At 39.6% G+C, this 19,895-nt stretch overlaps 1 protein-coding gene across 2 annotated transcripts in view; it reads left to right on the forward strand.

Annotated features, from left to right (window-relative positions):
* Positions 1 to 18,467, forward strand: part of LOC126475432 (protein FAM234A) — a 119,936-nt gene extending 101,469 nt beyond the window's left edge. For both annotated transcript variants that reach the window (XM_050103282.1, XM_050103283.1), the window contains 3 exons: positions 2,671 to 2,967; positions 3,060 to 3,656; positions 17,389 to 18,467. In XM_050103282.1, coding sequence (XP_049959239.1) covers positions 2,671 to 2,967; positions 3,060 to 3,656; positions 17,389 to 17,546 — 1,052 coding nt within the window. In that variant the 3' untranslated portion in view covers positions 17,547 to 18,467. The remainder of the gene's footprint in view (positions 1 to 2,670; positions 2,968 to 3,059; positions 3,657 to 17,388) is intronic.
* Positions 18,468 to 19,895: the final 1,428 nt, after the last annotated feature.

Raw genomic sequence — 19,895 nt, forward strand, 5'->3', positions numbered from 1 at the left:
AAGTGCTCATCCTGATGGAGTAAGGGATAGTTATCAATAATATACTGTGTATTTACAGACTTTTTAAAATCGCCTCAGAGCCAGAGGTTATTCTTATGTTTTGCAACAATTACCAGTGGAGTAGACCATTCACTAAAGGAGATGTGTGACAGTACCCAAGGATGTTAAGCAATCTAATTCTAATTTTACGTGCTTCCATAAACGCTATTAGGATTAATAAATGGAAAGCACTATTAGGATTGGTCAGGCATGAAGAAAACTTGGGCACACCATTCATTTCATTGTGATGTGAGCCTTGACATCGGTAGCACTACCAAAACCTTGCAAAAACAGTGAGGAAAATTCCGAGCAGTATGTGTCCAGTTGTTGGTACAGAATTTGATCCGAAACAAGATGCACTTCATCAGAAATAGAGAATCCAAACATTCTGAAAGTGTGTAACCCAAATAAGTTTGCAGTGTTGGCATTATTCACCATTAGAAATGTCAAAGGCCAAACAATTGCTTTATACAGTAGTGGAATAGACAACAATCCAAATATGAGTATTTGTTGTTTGTTGTAACTCACCAACCGATGAGAGATAGAGGACAACACTACTGATCCAAGGTCCACATAGTTTTGAGAATTTAACAAAGTCACTGCCACAGCCGTTTGGTGCTACCATCACTTGGCAAACACTGTTCACATCTGTGTTCACGGCTAATGAATGAGGTTGAGAGTTGCACACAGATGCAATTTGTACCTTTTTGTGCACATGACTTGCTCATGTTGATCAAAACAATATGGGCACAATGATAGAGGAGCACACGGCCACTGTTATGATGCTGATTCTTTTGCTGTTTAGCATGGCATCACCCCATGTGTTGTGGAGGCCATGATTGTGTGGCCACGACATCATCTTCTGCCTGTGGGCTAACTGATGGTGGCTGAGGAGGAGAAGCGGTGAAGGCAACTTCACACCAAGCTTCTATCTGATTTCCTAGATACTTCAGAAGGCTGGGCAATGTTCAAAACTGCTATGAGAGAGGTATTTTTACATTATAAAGTTGGTTCACGAACTTCTCTATTCGGGGCAAGCGTATTGTAGCATCACTAACCACCGAATCAGCATATGAGTCCTAGTGACCTTCAGTAATAAACACAATGACAGCTAAGCCTGTGGAGTTCTGCTTCCCAAACTCTGTACGATTGTTGTGGTCACTTTTGACAATAGTAGAACTCAGTGTGAGCAGCATTAACATGAGTTCACTTGCACTGATAAGTAGAGACCAAGTGAAGTAGTTCTTCGAAAGAGAGACTGGCAGGTTCCTGAGCAGGAGCTAGCTGACACAAAATCTGATAAACACAAGGAGAAATCCATGACAGAAAGAAAGCTATACACATGTTAGGGTCAGAGACACCAAGAGCTTGGAACTGTTGTTGAAGGCATTTTTTATATGCAGTATCATCATATGGAGGAAAAATGGGGGCTGTGTCAACGGTGGTGAACCCCTGCATGGCAGTGAAGCTGGCAAATTATTTAGCACTACGGAGAGAACCTGCTGCTGGTTGGTGGGAGCTTGCTGCTGTTCAACAAGGGATTGAATAATTTCATCCACTGGCATGTTGGGCATAGTGAACCTAAAACAAAACATTCTGAACAGAATACCATACTCATTGCCAAAAATATTGTAATGTTGCACAAACACAATATCAGAATTCCCACCAACTAACTTTTATTCCACTTCCGCATGAAAGGATATACAGAGACACTGAATAAAGTAGTAATCAGCGCAAAAACTTTTAAACAAGGAGTACATTAAGTCACAGTCTAACACTGAAGCATACATTAGTCATGTGAAGATGAGTGGTTGAGGGCCCCATGTGCTGTCTGGGCCGATGCACTGTTTAATTGCGCGTACTCACTGTATGACGTTACAAGATCCTCTTTGGGAAATATTCAGATATTTTGTAGAAAAGCTTGAGTCAGTATGATATCACATAGAAGACCAAAAACATCAAATGATTTTAAAATTAACTAACATGTACTAAATATGAGGTGTTAATTCTTAAATCTCTTGCAAGGAAATGCATTTGCTGATAACAGCCTCATAGTAAATATACTCATTTATTAAACCTGTCAATTAGAACCACCATTCCATCCACAGTGAATATAACGCTCAAAGAAAGAATTACTTTAGTATTGTTACTCAGCCTTAGCTTAACACATGTTGCATGAAGTGTGTAATTGTAAAAGTCTTTGATCGTATACTTAATGCTCTGAAGGGTCAGATAGATAAAAACTATTTTAAAACTTTACACCATAATTTTTTTTGTGTTCATATAGTCACTTTTTGTGGCACTATGACCAGTTAAGTTCAGTATTATAAGTTTAGCAGCCTGAAGTACAAATATATAAATGGTCAGCATGTAGCCATAAAAACTCTTGAAACATGTAAGACATGTATTATGACTTACTGATGCATTCCAAATTGCAATGAATTAATGAATATATATTTCACATGATAATTAACTAATTGTACCTAGCAAAAAAAAACTGAAGATTGAATTTTCCACTGGGTTTATAACTGCTTTTCTTTGCCTGTGTGGATTGAATACAATGGAAAATTGCTGAATATGATTTTTGTGTGTGAGATGTCAGTCTCCCAATGTTTTTACTGTTTTTTGCAGGTAGTACGGTATGGCATCTCAGACATCGGTTCCAGTTTACTGTAGATGACATACAGTTTCCCCTTATCTTACCAGATTTAGACCATGATGGAACTAATGAACTGCTTGCAGCTTGTGCAATTACAGAGAATCACAAAACAAATACTGCAAAGCGAAACTATTTAATACTAATATCAGGAAAGATGGGCCAGTTACTGGGACAGCCACTGATGGTCTCTGACTGTCCTAGAATAACAAATATCATTTTGGAAACAGACTGGAGAATTACTTGTACATGTGAAGAGGAAGCTGGGAAAGGTGAGCATAGTTATTTTTAGTTGAAATTAGGATAAATATAAGCATATGCATAATTACAACTGCTGCTTATGGTTTGTTTTCTCTTCTGACAGATTCCGTGCAGATTATAGCAGTGAATCAACTATATACCGAAATTACTAATCGCACATGGCACATAGATCAGAGCACATACAGAATTCAAAATTTGAAACAGCATGGCCTTCGGAGACCTCCACGGAATACTCATTTGGAAATACATGATATAGGTGACCATCACTTGACAGTGCTAAACAGTGGGAAATGCCCTGGTACATGTCAGACAGAAATAAAAATTGTTTCCAAAGGTCAAAGTAGTATTCTGTACAATCACACTGGCAAGAATATGTATGCTATGATCCCCACTGCACTTGACTTTAAGAGGCAGTCAATAGAAGGCTTTGTTCTTAAATTCTGGTTGTGGAATCATCAAAACAGAGAACTGACTGGCAACCCATTCTCCAGAATTCGTCTCAGAAGAAATGTTCCAGTTACATCAAAGAATCATTATGCTGACAATATAAGTGAACATTGGTTGCATGAACGAGTTGTACTGATTACATTTAATAAAACAAGTACACACATTGTCAACACCAGTCAGAGTGAAATATTGCAGCTTTGCAACAACCAAAGTGATAGCTGTCAGCCAGATCATAAGCTACAAGAGGAATCATGTAAGCAAAATAGTCCTTTTATGCACTAACCTTATCTACAATCTACAGAGTATAAATTAATGTAGATGTCCTTTATAAACATGGATAATTTTTTAAAATATTAATCTAGGTACAGATTTTCAGGTATACTAAAGAGGCATTTGCTATACAGTGTAAAATGAAATGTCTGATAAGCATCCTCTACTATAACTTTATCTTGTACTAAGATAGTCTCTATAATGTAAAATACAGTTCATTGTCTGGTAACTTTATGTAACAAGACCATAGGCTGTCAGAATTACGAGCCTCACCTTTTAAGTTATACAGACAATCATTAAATGGTATATTTGAGACTTGACATAAGTGTTGTAATATTTTCTATTATTTAAACAATGGGAACTCAAAAACGTGCCAAGTACTTTATTGACAGTGAATATTTAAAGCAATAGTGTTGCGAAAAAATGGAAATTTCAGGTGAAAGTTTGTGTTGGTTGATTTATTGTGATTGTCATGAAGGTCCAACTCTATGACACCTTGAACTGGTTTGTTACACCTATGGTATTATTTACAATTAGTTTGCAGTATTTCATCCTGATCATACTTCTGTCAGCAGTGAATTTTTGTGAAGGTTGACCAAAAGATGATATTGTGCCAGAAGACATTGATGCTATACACATCATTATTGATGAGGGCTGACATGTAACTTATCTTGAGATAGAGGCATTGTTAGGCATATCTAAAGTTGCTGCACATTAGATTTTAACATCAGATGCTTATTTTGAGCCAAAACTAAGCAACAATCAAAAGTTTTGTGTTCCAAGATGAATCAAAAATAACAAAAGTTATTCATTTGCAAATAACTTACAAGAAAACTATTGCTTGTTTCTTTGGTTAAACTGGACTTGTTATGACTAAATAGTACCAGCAATTTGTTTGCCACAAGTCATCCATGAAATCAGGACAAGCAACCAAAAATCCTGGCTCATCCTTTTCATGAAAATGCCAGCTGTCACACACAATATCAAACAATTGATTATTTGATGAAGAAAACATTGACTCAGTGTCTCATTGCCCATGCATATCTGATTTATTGCTCAGTGAATTCTGTCTGTTTTCTTATCTCAAACAGAAAATTCACGCATAGCAATTTTCATCAACTGGAAAAGCAATTAAATGCTGACAAAAGCATGACCACAGTGAAGTTCTGTAAACTAATTTTAAGTAGTCTTTTCTGTAGGTGATTGATTACCAAGAATTAAACAAAGTGATTTGGGGCATTGTTGTCTAGTTTAACCTTAATAAAAAAAACTGTGACAAATCATACAGTAAAAAATTTCACGTGAAATTTCTATTTTTTCACAACACTTTTTCTTCAAACTCTCATTGTAAGTCAAATATTCGTACAGTTTCTGATCATAGATAATTGTTTTGGTCAGTCTTGGTTCATTTTAGGTGTATGTAGTGAGTGATCACATTTAAATTATCATTAAAATTTTTTAGCTCTGAATTGTAATACTGTATTTCTTTATTGCTATACAAACATTGTGAAAAATCATGTCACACTGGCACATTTATAATGGCAACATTCATATTACACATTTATAAAACCTTGCAGTTCGGTCTCACTTTCTGTTCGATAGATGTCAATGCCACTGTATATAATTACAACATTTTCTTTTAACTGGCTTGTTTCTGCAATAATATTTTCGATTACAACGTTTCCCCTGATGAAACATGGATGTTGCTGTCAGTGGGTTAGCTTGCATGCCTCAGCGATACAGATAGCCATACCATAGGTGCAACCACAATCAGGGGGTATCTGTTGAGAGGCCAAACGGACATGTGATTCCTGAAAAGCAGCAGCAGCCTTTTCAGTAGTTGCAGGGGCAATAGTCTGGATGATTGACTGATCTGGCCTTGTAACATCAACCAAAACAGCCTTGCTATGCTGCCACTGTGAACAACTGAAAGCAGGTGGAAATTACAGCCATAATTTTTCCCAAGTGCATGCAGCCGTACTGTGTGGTTAAATGATGATGGCATCCTCTTGAGTAAAATATTCCAGAGGTAAAATGGTCACCCATATGGATCTCAAGGCAGGGTCTACTCAGGATGATGTCGACATCAGAAGAAACATAACCAGCAGTCTACAGATCAGAGTGTGGAATGTTAGAGCCCTTAATCAGGCTGGTAGGTTAGAAAATTTACAAAGGAAAATGGATAGATAGAAGTTAGATATAGTGGGAATTAGTGAAGCTCAGTGGCAGGAAGAACAGCCCTTTTGGTCAGGTGAGTGCAGGGTTATAAATCTAACATCAAATAGGGGTAATGCAGGAATGAGTTTAATAATGACAAAGAAAATAAGAATGTGGGTAAGATATTACGAACAGAATAGTGGATGCATTATCGTAGCGAAGATAGGCATGAAGCCCATCCTTCCACAGAAGTACAAGTTTATATGCCAACTAGCTCTGTAGATGATGAAGAGATTGAAGAAATGTGTGATGAGATGAAAGAAATTATTGGTATAGTTAAAGAAGACGAAAATTTATTTGTGACAGGGGACTGGAATTCAATAGTAGAAAAGGGAAGAGAAGGAAAGATAATTAGTGAATGTGGACTCGAGGATAGGATTGAAAAAGGAAGCTGCCTGGTAGAATTTTGCACAGAGCATAATTTAATCATCACTAAAACTTGGTTTAAGACTCATAAAGGAGGTTGTATACGTGAAAGAGACATGGAGATACCAGAAGATTTCAGATTGATTATAGAATGGTAAGACAGAGACTTAGGAACCTCAATTTATTGGTTATGAACTGTAGATTAATACTGAAGAAATTGGAAAAAGGTAGCAGATTAAAGAGATGAGACCTGGATAAGTTGAAAGAACCAGAGGATAGTTGACTAGACAGGGGAAGAAGATGAATGGGTAGCTTTGAAAGATGAAATAGTCATGGCGTCAGAGTATCAAATAGGTAAAAAGAGAAGGCCTAATACAAAACCTGGGCTAAAACAAGAGATGTTGAATTTAATTGATAAAAGGAGAAAGTTAAAAAATGCGGCAAATGAAGCAGCCAAAAGGGAATACAAACATTCAGAAAAACAGATTGACTGGAACTGCAAAATGACTAAGTACGATTGGCTAGATGGCAAATGTAAAAGTTTAGAAGCATACGAGGTGTGTTCAAAAAGTAAGGTGACTTTATGTTTTATGAAAAAATATTTATTTATTCATCAATATTTGTGTTGTCCTCTTGAAAGTAATCCCACTCACATACAATACACTTTTACCAATGCTCCTTCCAATCCTCGAAGTACTTCTCATAAGCACTTTTTGCTACAGCCTTGAGTACTTCCGGTGATGCAGTTTTTATTTCCTCAATTGTTGAAAATCTTCATCCTTTCATAGGCCTCTTTAGTTTTGGGAACAGGAAAAAGTCGCAGGGTCCAAATCCAGTGAATATGGTGTCTGTGGCATGATTGTCATGTTGTTTTCGGCCAAAAAAATCTCTCGCAAGCAATGATGAATGAGCACGCGCATTTTTCCACAATTCCAATTTTTCGTATTGCTTCTCTCAAACAGCACATCATATCAAGGTAATATTCCTTAATGACCATATGACCTTGAGGCAAAAATTCATGATGCACTATGCCATGGTAACTGAAAAAAACAGTGAGCAAAACTTTGACATTTGATCGAACTTGGTGTGCATTTTTCGGTCTTGGCTCTCCGGGATGCTTCCATTGGGATGATTGGGCTTTGGTTTCAACATCATAACCGTAAACCCATGTTTTGTCACCAGGTGTGACCCTTTTGAACAAATCAGGATCATCATTGACGTCATTCAAGGTCATGCAATGGTTGTTCTGCTCAAAATTGAGAAGTTTTGGAACAGACTTCGCTGACACACATCTCATGCCCAAAACAAACAAAAAAAATTGCATGACATGAGCCAACTGATAAGCCAACATCCTCAGAAACTTCTCTTACGGTAATTCAATTATTTTCCAGAAGAATTTTCTTCACAGCTTTGATGTTCTCATCTGTTGTTGATGTGCTGCTGCGTCCAGAGCGAGGTTTGTCATTGGCATCTTCTCGGCCAACTTGGTAGAGCTCATACAATTTGTAATTTTTTTTATTATTTATAGCAGACTCACTGTATGCCACTGTCAACATTTCAATTGTTTTAGAGCACTGTATTCCATTTTTAATTCTTTGCAAGGGTTCAACCCTTGTTCACTAAAGTACGAGCAGCCCTTAGCGGCTCGCCATCTTACTTACAACTATTCATGACATCGCCTTTCTGGCTTAGATCTTTTTTAATATGTGACTTGTAAGTACTGCATCTTTTTCCAGGCAGTACAAACTTTAATTTTATTAATGTATTATATACTTAATATGTTTTAGAACAGTTAGTCTAATTCTGAAGACGACGCTCACAGTAGCGTCGAAACCTGGTCAATTTTGACTTAATATTTGAGACCGAGGGCTTATTTGTTCTAATACAAAAAATAAAGATTGATAACAGAATGTACGTTGCCTGTGCAATTTTAAAAATCACCTTACTTTTTGAACAGCCCTCATATTTCACCAGGGGATAGATACATACCACCTACAGGAAATTAAAGATGCCTTTGGGGGAAAGAAGCAGCTGTAAGAATACCAAGAGCTCAGATGGAAAACCAGTCCTAAGCAAAGAATGGAAATCTGAAAGGTGGAAAGAGTATGCAGTGTGTCTATACAAGGGAGATGGGCTTGAAGACAATATTATATGAAGGGAAGTGGTTGTAGATGAAGATGAGATGGGAGATATGATACTGTGAGAAGAATTTAACAGAGTTCTGAAAGACCTAAGGCGAAACAAGGCCCCGGTAGTAGATGATATTCTGTCAGAGCTACTGACAGCTTTGGGAGGGCCAGCCATGATAAAACTCTTCCATCTGATGTACAAAATGTACAAGACAAGTGAAATAACCTCAGACTTTAAGAAGAATGTAATAATTTCAATTCCAAAGAAAGCAGATGCTGACAGGTGTGAATATTACAGAACTATGCGTTTAATAATGGAAAAACTGGTAGAAGCTGACCTCAGGGAAGATAAGTTTGGATTCCAGAGAAATTTAGGAACATGCAAGGCAATAATAACCCTATGATTTATCTTAGAAGATAGGTTATGGAAAGGCAAACCTACATTTGGAGCATTTGTAGTCTTAGAGAAAACTTTTGACACTCTTGACTGGAATACTCTCTTTCAAATTCTGAAGGTGGCAGGGGTAAAATACAGGGAGCGAAAGACTATTTACAATTTGTACAGAAATCAGATGGCAGCTATAAGAGTCAAGGGGCACAAAAGGGAAGCAGTGGTTGGTAAGGGAGTGAGACAGGGATGTAGCCTATTCCCAATGTTATTCAAGCTGTACATTGAACAAGCAGTAAAGGAAATCAAAGAAAAATTTGAAATAGGAATTAAAGTTGAGAGAGAAGAAATAAAAATTGTGATTTTGTCAGAGACAGTAAAGGACTTGGAAGAACAGCTGAACAGAATGGACAGTCTTGAAAGGAGGATATAAGATGAACATCAACAAAAGCAAAATAAGGCTAATGGAATGTAGTCAAATTGAGCTCGATGGTGCTAGGGAAATTAGATTAGGAATTGAGACACTTAAAGTATTAGATGAATTTGCTGTTTGGGCAGCAAAATAACAGCAAAATAACTGATGATGAACAAAGTAGATAGCATATAAAATGTAGACTAGCAATGGCAAGCAAAGTGTTTTTGAAGAAGAGAATCGAATATAGACTTAAGTATATGGAAGTCATTTCTGAAGCTAATCGTCTGGAGTGTAGCCATGTGTAGAAGTGAAACATGGGATGATAAACAGTTTAGACAAGAAGAGCATAGAAGCTTTTGAAATGTGGTGATACAGAACAATACTGAACTTTAGATGGGTAGATCACATAACTGATTAGGAGGTACTGAACAGACTGGAATTGGAGAGACAAGAAATTTGTGGCACAACTTGACCAAAATAAGGATTCAGTTGATAGGACACACTCTGAGACATCAAGGGGGTCACTAGTTTAGTACTGGAGGGAAGTGGGGGGGGGGGGGGGGGGGAGTTCAGTGGGGTTACAATCACAGATGGAGACTAAGAGATGAATATGAATACAGCAAACAGATTCAGAAGGATGTCGGTTGCAGTAGTTATTTGGAAATGAAGCGGCTCACACAGGATAGTGTAGCATGGAGAGCTGCATCAAACCAGTCTTTGGACTCAAGGTTGCAACAACAACATTTAATGTGGCACCAGGTTTAGCTTTTGTAAATAGTAAATGCTTTGTCCAGACATTTTCATGGATGGGTACAGATAGGTATTTTCCATTATTGTTGGCATAAAGTAGGAGCATTTTCTTGCCATCAGAATTTTCTTATTTGAAACTTTACCAGATGCTTTCTTGTTGCACTTTATATCTCCCGTGCTGGTGGTTTCATCGCAGATTCTTGTACCAGAAGCTGACTTAATGATTATCACTGGAGCTATACTTGAAGCTATGGTTCCTTATACATTTTATTTCGCACATGCCGTGTTTTCCGAAAATAATGACCATTAACAACTATGCTGTTTTCGGTTAGGCAGTGTTTATGATAGGTTCTACCAAATTCTTTCCAACTCTTTATATTTTGTCACAAGTTCTTGATATTTGAAGTTGATTGTCACTATATTTTCTGTTAAGCACTTATTTTTCTTTTTGGCTGTGGTGTGTTCCTTATTTAATTTTTCACAGCACTCGTACACCCAAGGATCCAGGTGGTAGTAGATCAGGGATGGTGGAGAGGCATTAAAGGAAGTGGTTCATGTCCTTGATGCAAGAAATTAGGCTCCAAATAATGGGTTGGAAGTATTGGTCAGCTAAAGTTGAAATGTTTTCCATGGTAGTATAGTAACCCAATACAATTAGGTGCCACTTGTGTGGTGTTCCATAGGCACCATGTTGTGTGGTTTTCTGTATATTTGTACCCTGCCATCAGCATGTACAAATGTGCACCACTACTCATGGGTCCAGACTACATTTGACTATGAGGAATAACAGCTTCTGTATCCCCATAATGAGTAAGCATTTCTAATACTGTTTTGTTATCCAACATTGAAATGGTAAGTGATTTGCTGAACTGTTGTCCCTCTGTTCTTTGTTACAAGCAGTGACTGTCAGTGATGCCTGTTGTCATAACGTGTTGACCATGGTAATTTACTTTGCAGAAACTTCCTGGCAGATTAAAACTGTGTGCCCGACCGAGACTCGAACTCGGGACCGTTGCCTTTCGCGGGCAAGTGCTCTACCAACTGAGCTACCGAAGCACGACTCACGCCCGGTACTCACAGCTTTACTTCTGCCAGTACCTCGTCTCCTACCTTCCAAACTTTACAGAAGCTCTCCTGCGAAACTTGCAGAACTAGCACTCCTGAAAGAAAGGATATTGCGGAGACATGGCTTAGCCACAGCCTGGGGGATGTTTCCAGAATGAGATTTTCACTCTGCAGCGGAGTGTGCGCTGATATGAAACTTCCTGGCAGATTAAAACTGTGTGCCCGACCGAGACTCGAACTCGGGACCTTTGCCTTTCGCGGGCAAGTGCTCTACCAACTGAGCTACCGAAGCACGACTCACGCCCGGTACTCACAGCTTTACTTCTGCCAGTACCTCGTCTCCTACCTTCCAAACTTTACAGAAGCTCTCCTGCGAAACTTGCAGAACTAGCACTCCTGAAAGAAAGGATATTGCGGAGACATGGCTTAGCCACAGCCTGGGGGATGTTTCCAGAATGAGATTTTCACTCTGCAGCAGAAGTAAAGCTGTGAGTACCGGGCGTGAGTCGTGCTTCGGTAGCTCAGTTGGTAGAGCACTTGCCCGCGAAAGGCAAAGGTCCCGAGTTCGAGTCTCGGTCGGGCACACAGTTTTAATCTGCCAGGAAGTTTCATATCAGCGCACACTCCGCTGCAGAGTGAAAATCTCATTCTGGAAACATCCCCCAGGCTGTGGCTAAGCCATGTCTCCGCAATATCCTTTCTTTCAGGAGTGCTAGTTCTGCAAGTTTCGCAGGAGAGCTTCTGTAAAGTTTGGAAGGTAGGAGACGAGGTACTGGCAGAAGTAAAGCTGTGAGTACCGGGCGTGAGTCGTGCTTCGGTAGCTCAGTTGGTAGAGCACTTGCCCGCGAAAGGCAAAGGTCCCGAGTTCGAGTCTCGGTCGGGCACACAGTTTTAATCTGCCAGGAAGTTTCATATCAGCGCACACTCCGCTGCAGAGTGAAAATCTCATTCTGGAAACATCCCCCAGGCTGTGGCTAAGCCATGTCTCCGCAATATCCTTTCTTTCAGGAGTGCTAGTTCTGCAAGTTTCGCAGGAGAGCTTCTGTAAAGTTTGGAAGGTAGGAGACGAGGTACTGGCAGAAGTAAAGCTGTGAGTACCAGGCGTGAGTCGTGCTTCGGTAGCTCAGTTGGTAGAGCACTTGCCCGCGAAAGGCAAAGGTCCCGAGTTCGAGTCTCGGTCGGGCACACAGTTTTAATCTGCCAGGAAGTTTCATATCAGCGCACACTCCGCTGCAGAGTGAAAATCTCATTCTGGAAACATCCCCCAGGCTGTGGCTAAGCCATGTCTCCGCAATATCCTTTCTTTCAGGAGTGCTAGTTCTGCAAGTTTCGCAGGAGAGCTTCTGTAAAGTTTGGAAGGTAGGAGACGAGGTACTGGCAGAAGTAAAGCTGTGAGTACCGGGCGTGAGTCGTGCTTCGGTAGCTCAGTTGGTAGAGCACTTGCCCGCGAAAGGCAAAGGTCCCGAGTTCGAGTCTCGGTCGGGCACACAGTTTTAATCTGCCAGGAAGTTTCATATCAGCGCACACTCCGCTGCAGAGTGAAAATCTCATTCTGGAAACATCCCCCAGGCTGTGGCTAAGCCATGTCTCCGCAATATCCTTTCTTTCAGGAGTGCTAGTTCTGCAAGTTTCGCAGGAGAGCTTCTGTAAAGTTTGGAAGGTAGGAGACGAGGTACTGGCAGAAGTAAAGCTGTGAGTACCGGACGTGAGTCGTGCTTCGGTAGCTCAGTTGGTAGAGCACTTGCCCGCGAAAGGCAAAGGTCCCGAGTTCGAGTCTCGGTCGGGCACACAGTTTTAATCTGCCAGGAAGTTTCATATCAGCGCACACTCCGCTGCAGAGTGAAAATCTCATTCTGGAAACATCCCCCAGGCTGTGGCTAAGCCATGTCTCCGCAATATCCTTTCTTTCAGGAGTGCTAGTTCTGCAAGTTTCGCAGGAGAGCTTCTGTAAAGTTTGGAAGGTAGGAGACGAGGTACTGGCAGAAGTAAAGCTGTGAGTACCGGGCGTGAGTCGTGCTTCGGTAGCTCAGTTGGTAGAGCACTTGCCCGCGAAAGGCAAATGTCCCGAGTTCGAGTCTCGGTCGGGCACACAGTTTTAATCTGCCAGGAAGTTTCATATCAGCGCACACTCCGCTGCAGAGTGAAAATCTCATTCTGGATACTTTGGCAGAGATTGCTTTCCCTTCATTGTAATAATCTAATAATCATATGAGGGTAAGTCAATTATTATCTGCATAGTAGTTATAAAATTTTATTGTAATCAAATAGGAAACTTAAAAGAACATCATTTTTCAACATAGTCTCCTTGCATTTCAACATACTTGGTCCATCGTTGTACAATCTTCCTGATGCCCTCATAAAAGAAGGTTCTCAGTTGAGCTGCTAGCCAGGAATGCACTACTTCTTTCACTGCTTCGTCCAAGGCAAATTGACAGCCCTTTAATGCCAGTCTAAGTGCACCAGACAAGTGATAGTCAGAAGGGGCAAGATCAGGACTATATGGAGGATGATCCGGTACTTCAAATTTGAGTTATTGGAGTGTTTCAGCAGTGTGGGCAGCAGTATGCAAACGGGCATTGTCATACATCAACAGAACACCTTTTGACAGCAATCCTCGGTGTTTGCTTCGAATTGCAGGCTTTAGCCTGGCAGTAAGCATCTCACTGTAACATACACTGTTCATTGTTGTGCCCCTTTCCCCATAATGTTCCAGTACTGGACCTTGTGTGTCCCAAAAAACCATAAGCATCAGTTTTCCTGCAGATGGTTGGGTCTTGAACTTTTTCTTGCACAGCAAATTTGGATGTTTCCATTCCATACTCTGCCGTTTACTCTGTGGTTCGTAATGATGGATCCATGTTTCATCACCAGTAATGATTCTGTCTAAGAAGTTGTCCTCTTCCTTAACATAGCGATCCAAATGTTTTTTGCAAATGTCCAAGCGCGTTTGTTTATGCAACTATGTGATACGCCTTCTGACCACAAAAAACAGATCATTGAATGTTGCTCATCTTTGGTGCAAATAGACAGCAGAGCAGCCATAATCAACAGCACAGCAATGATGACAAAACTAACCCAGCAGCTTGAAAATTGCAGATATAACAACAAATAGACGAAGCATGTGTCATAAACATAAAATGACAGTACTACCAAAATAAACAAAAATATAACTAAATTGCGAATAATAATTGACTTACCATTGCCCATCCTGCTCTCCACTATGATGCCAGTGGCTGGTACAACATTTGGATTGTGTGACATGCTAAGTATTCCATTCACCAAGATGACTATTTTGCCCCCTCTGTCATATCAGCTATTCCAGTGCAAATATTAATGACTGTACACCATACAGTTAACCAATATTTTTAATTAAATTAATATGGTACTGGAAAATCCCGACTTGAATATAAATAATGGAAGAAGTGAAAAGAAAAATTAGAGCTTAACATCCCATTGACAGTGAGGTCATTAGAAACAAAGCACGACCTCAGTTTCCAAAAGATGGGAAATGAAATCAGCTGTGCACTTTCAAAAAGGATGATTCAGGGAAATCATGGATAACCTAAACGTGAGTGATTGGACAGGGATTTGAACCGTCATCCTCCCAAATAAAAATCCAGTGTGCTAACCACTGTGCTACCCCACTTGGTGGAAAAAAGTGAAGATAATCGCTCACCAAGTAGTTAGCGCATTAGGCAATTGATAGCTTCATAGGCTAAAAATGTTTGATGTTGTTGCTATACTTTTGGAAAATATTCTTTCTCAGACTTAAACAACAACATATGCACATACACACCAGTGGCTTCATTGTCCAGATACTACACTGTGTTGAAGCTGCAGCCTGACCTGGGCCAAGAGGTGGGTCTGATAGAGTGGGTGAGAGGAAATGGGAGGAGGAGGGGGAAGTGTGGAGGTGGGAGGGAAAGAAAGCCTGATACCTAGGAAGAAGAGACACCGAGAGCATGGAGTAGGCATGTGGGACCAGTTTCAGTTAAAATATTCATGAGTGACACACAGTGAAGTGGAGAAGCAGGTTAGGAGTAGAGAGAGGGAGAAAAGAGCCGAAGGAAGACTGCAAGAGGTCAGCGTGGTGTACATTAATGTAATGAAGTGGGATGCATAAGGGCAGGGACAGAGGTGGGCATGGAGAGGGGCTAGCAAATATTGAAGTTATGATGACTGCTGGTTCGAAGGATGTGTCACAGTAATAATTCCCACATACATAATTCAGAGAACCAGATGGCATGGGCTATGGAGCTTCCATCATCACCTCCCACTGTTACCACCGTATTACCACTTACCTGTATGCTTGTCAGTGTTGAAGAACCTTCCTCTTCAATAACAAGCCGTTCCTCTTATTCCTTTGTGCCCTTGCTTTCCTAACATCTTACAAACTCCAAACTCACTACCTCATTCATTATACACCAGATCATCTATATCTTTATTCACAATGCCTTCTCCTATGATAGAAAGATATTCAAAGTAGCTCACAGTACAATTGTGGCACCATCATATCCCATCCAGTTAATTGATCATCCAGAGAAAATCTTCATAGCTACCTAAGCTCCCATACCCCTTTTTCTGGTTCAGGTTCATTGAAGATATCTTCAGGAAATGGACTCGGAGCCAAGATACAATCTTTTCTTACCTACTTTTCCTAACCTACCTACTGGCCCAACACATTTAATTTATTTTTCTTTGAATGATTTCTCAGCTGTGGCATCAATACTGATTTCAGAGCCTCATTTTACCACTGCTATATACTTCATAATTCAGTCAAATTTCTGGGTGATGTGACTAACTCCAAATGAGATGTCTCTGACAAAGTGACAGATGACCTTTCTGTTTAGTCCCTTAACCTTCAGCCAAGTTTCCTATCCATTTTATCTGATCCTCTTTTTCTCAGCGTACCACATTCCTGAACATTTGATCTCCACCTCTCCTGTGACTCCGTAAGAATGTGCATATAAAGCTCACCAACCATTGAGAGGACCTCCACTTAAATAGTTACTAGCCTTTGTACACTAAAAAATCTGTTACATATAATAGACACCTGTGGACAGCACACTTTTAGTAATGAATGATCTCTTGCCCATTTTGCTGATGGTCTTACAAAGGTCTTCACAGACAAGCGCTATCCTCCAAACCTAGTCCACAAACATATACCCCATGACATACCCACAGATGCCCTTAATTCTCCAAGCACACCTTTGTTCCCCTCTCACCTGCCCCCCACCCCATACCAACTGGAAAGGACCACCTATCTAATTACTTAATATCACCACAAGACTGGAACTACTCACCCATATCCTCTACCTTCCATTGTGCCCTGAAATGAGGATTATCCTTCCCAAAATCTGTGCAGCCTCTCCCAAGATGGTATTCTGCCACCCACTCAATCTATGAAATATCCTAGTCAATCCTTATGCCAAACCTGTTCCCATATTTCACATACCTGGGGAACACCCCGGTACAAGACCTATGCTTTGCAGCCACCGAGTATATATTATTCCAGTCCCATCAGAGGCATATTCTACCCTCCCGTGAAAACAGTCATTTCACTTACCAATTGTGCTGTAACTTCTCCACAGACTTTTTGTGAACATCATCATCAGTCAGCTGTCCCCCTAAATAATGGCTACTGCCAAACTCTGCATAACAGCAGAGTCTATCACCTACTGGCAGAAAATACTGATGAAAACAACATTTTGAACCTGAATGGTTACTTCATGACCCTGCTACCTTGATCCTTTGATCACAAAATACCCCTGACCCCAAGTATTGATATCTTCTGTCCCACATCCACCTCCACTCTTGTCCTTATGTCTTCTCACTTAATTGCATTAATTAACAGCTCATAGTGCAGTCTGCCAGCTTCTCTGGTGTACATAGGTGGGAATTGTCCTTGCCCCACACTGACCTCCACTCCAGTCATTATGCTTTTTCACTTCATTTCATTAATCAGCAGATGATAGCCCAGTCTCCCTATTCATCTGTTCTATATCCCTCCTTTCTCAATCCACCTCCCACTTGATCAAGTGCCACACGCGACTTCCGTTGCTGGTGCCAGGATGAACTCACTGATGCCACCCTTGTTGCCTCTCCCTCCCAGCTGTCAGTCTGTCTTATGCCTTATTTTCACTCCACCCCATCGTTTTGCTCCATTCACCCATTCCATTATATGTGGGTTGCAATGTTGCCAATTACTTGCATTCTCTCTCTCTCTCATTTCTTTCTTTTTCTTTTTTCCCCCCAAACTGTGTGGGTGGTTTTCATAATTTCATAGTGTAGTGGTCGGGGGGGGGGGGGGGGGGGGGGGTTGCTGGTAGCAGAGTAAAGATATGACACTTAGAGTTTACTGATGGCATATTCTTTCTCTTTTCAGTGTTGGTTGCTGATCTGGATGGTGATGGTTCCCACGAGCTGATATCATATCTTTCAACATTCAGTGACGGGCAGTCTCCAGGAAATCTCCAATCTCACATTCGTGTAATACGACTTGAAGCTGAATTGCCAAAGCTATATGAAGAAGTTGTGCATTAGCACCACTAGCACTGGATGCAGTAGGGTTAATTTTTCAGTTATAAATGTGTTGTTTGTGATTTAACACACAAAATAATGAAATGGTGTGTTTACACTTGAGTGGAGAAATGTGAATTTTTATGTGTGGGCTACTAGCTACCATCTTATATTTGCAAATGTTTTACACAGGTCATGCATTTGCTTGACATGTCATTTATTATCAGTATGTTTTAAAATTTGAAGAGAAAGGATATCCATTGTGTGTTTTGTTTTCATTACTTTATTGGAGAGTGATCATGCACACTATGTAGTGCAACGAAAGTAAAGAACTATAATAATAATAATAATAATAATAATAATAATAATTTTTATTATTGTTATTTTCCACTAGTCACTGATTTTATGGCAGCTCTTGATCTTTAAAAGATGTACAAACATTGAATAGTTTCTTCATTCATTCTAATGTGTGTTTTTAATTTATTATTTTATTTAGGTAATGTACCACATGTATCTATGTATGCAGTTTAAGCAGCCAATGCAACAGTCCCAAATATGATAACTGGTTTTGTATTCTGTCCCCTCTTTTGATAATATTTCATTTTCAGCACTGTAGAATCTGTCTGCAAAAAAAAATGAAAGTCATTACATTAAAAGCTTTCCTTCGAAGTTAATGGATTTTATAATATAATTTGATTCTGAACAGCAAAAAAAAAATTGATCAATTGGGTAACTTTTTGCTTAAAGAATAGAAATGTGCGGCAGGGTACATTACAGCACATCATTAAATAAGGTGTTACAGTTCCTGGGTAACCCGGTAAGTTTTATATCCTCGGTTTTATATTAGTAATAATGTTATATGTAGGTTGCATTGTTGCGAACTGGAATTCTTTATTGTATGCTACAGTCCGGTATAACATATTATACATTCAGTCTGATTGCTAACACTGTGTCACCTTATTTCTGGATAATCTTTGCCTTATTGCGTATCTTTCTCATGTCTAATAGAGGTATCACACACATACACACAATACACAAACCTCAAGATAAAAACTTACTACAACATTTAGAAGGCACAACAACATAGTTTTTCGCAGTGATGTTTGTGGATAACTGCTTTATGGATTTGTTCCCACTTGAGGTTTGTATGTACTTTCTGTCATCATCATCCATAGACCATATGGTACTTCATTTAGTTGGCTAAATGGTGTCTTGGAGGCATCATGAACTTACAGAACTTCTGTATGCTATCCGAGAGTATGTCAAGGTTTATAATGGAGGAGCATTGGTAGTGATGCTGATTTTGTTAGAGAATTGATAACGTAGCTTATTTCTCTATAACACTTCAACATAAAGTACTAATTTCCATGCACCACTGTGGGTGTAGTAACTGTTCTGGTTAAAGTAGTTAATGCACTTTCTGAAGTTAACAGCTTCTTTGGTGACAGAATCCTCATAGGTAGATATACGGGATAAGATTTCTATTTCATCAAACATAATCATTTGTTTGTTTATAGGCCTGAGTTCGGCAGTAACTGGTAATACAATATTTAATGTGGCATCAGTGCTCTTCACAGTGTTTTAATTATCTTGAAATTACATACAAATCTAAATTGGCAAGAAATCAGTGAAGCATTTATCCAAGAATGTCACCATCCAGAACTTTGTTTTCATATAATTTTCCTCTACCTGGAGGACATCACAGGTAACATATGTCATAGAGAAGCTATGCATGAAATGGTCATAAGTGTGGAGCAATTTTACATTCTTACAGATTTGTAGATATACTAAAGTAGTGCCAGAGTTTGCTGTGGTCAAACATCATTTACGGTCTGCTGGAGTTAACAAGATTTTATGGATAATTTGGCCTAGCAGTTGTTAACGAAAGAATACGGCATGCATAATACATACTAGATGTTACTGCTTACAGTTTGTATAGTTTCCACCTCTTTCTATCTACAACCTGCTTACCTTTCAACTGGGATTGGGTTGAAATGACCACAACAGTCCATCAAAAAGCTGATATTATCAAAACTATGATACAAGTAAATAAATTTGAGTACTTTGCACAGAATAAGTGCAGGTATACCTCATGGGATACCACACTCGGTCATCAACTTGTCAAAGAAGAATCATGACAAAGAAACCACCACAGTGCTCAACAGAGGTGTGAGCGTCATTTGTATGCCACATACACTATCTACTGTAAATATCATCAGTGCATTGAAACAGGTAGTACGGCATCTCTTACAAAGCAACACAGATGAGGTACGGCTCACTACAAGTCACTAGCAACAGCTAAGCGTTCAAAGTCAAATATGAATAGAGCAGAGACATAAAGTCTCTGTGCTTTGCGAAGAGACAAAGATCTAA

Source organism: Schistocerca serialis, chromosome 4, assembly GCF_023864345.2.
Source record: "Schistocerca serialis cubense isolate TAMUIC-IGC-003099 chromosome 4, iqSchSeri2.2, whole genome shotgun sequence".
Taxonomy (NCBI): Eukaryota; Metazoa; Arthropoda; class Insecta; order Orthoptera; family Acrididae; genus Schistocerca; species Schistocerca serialis.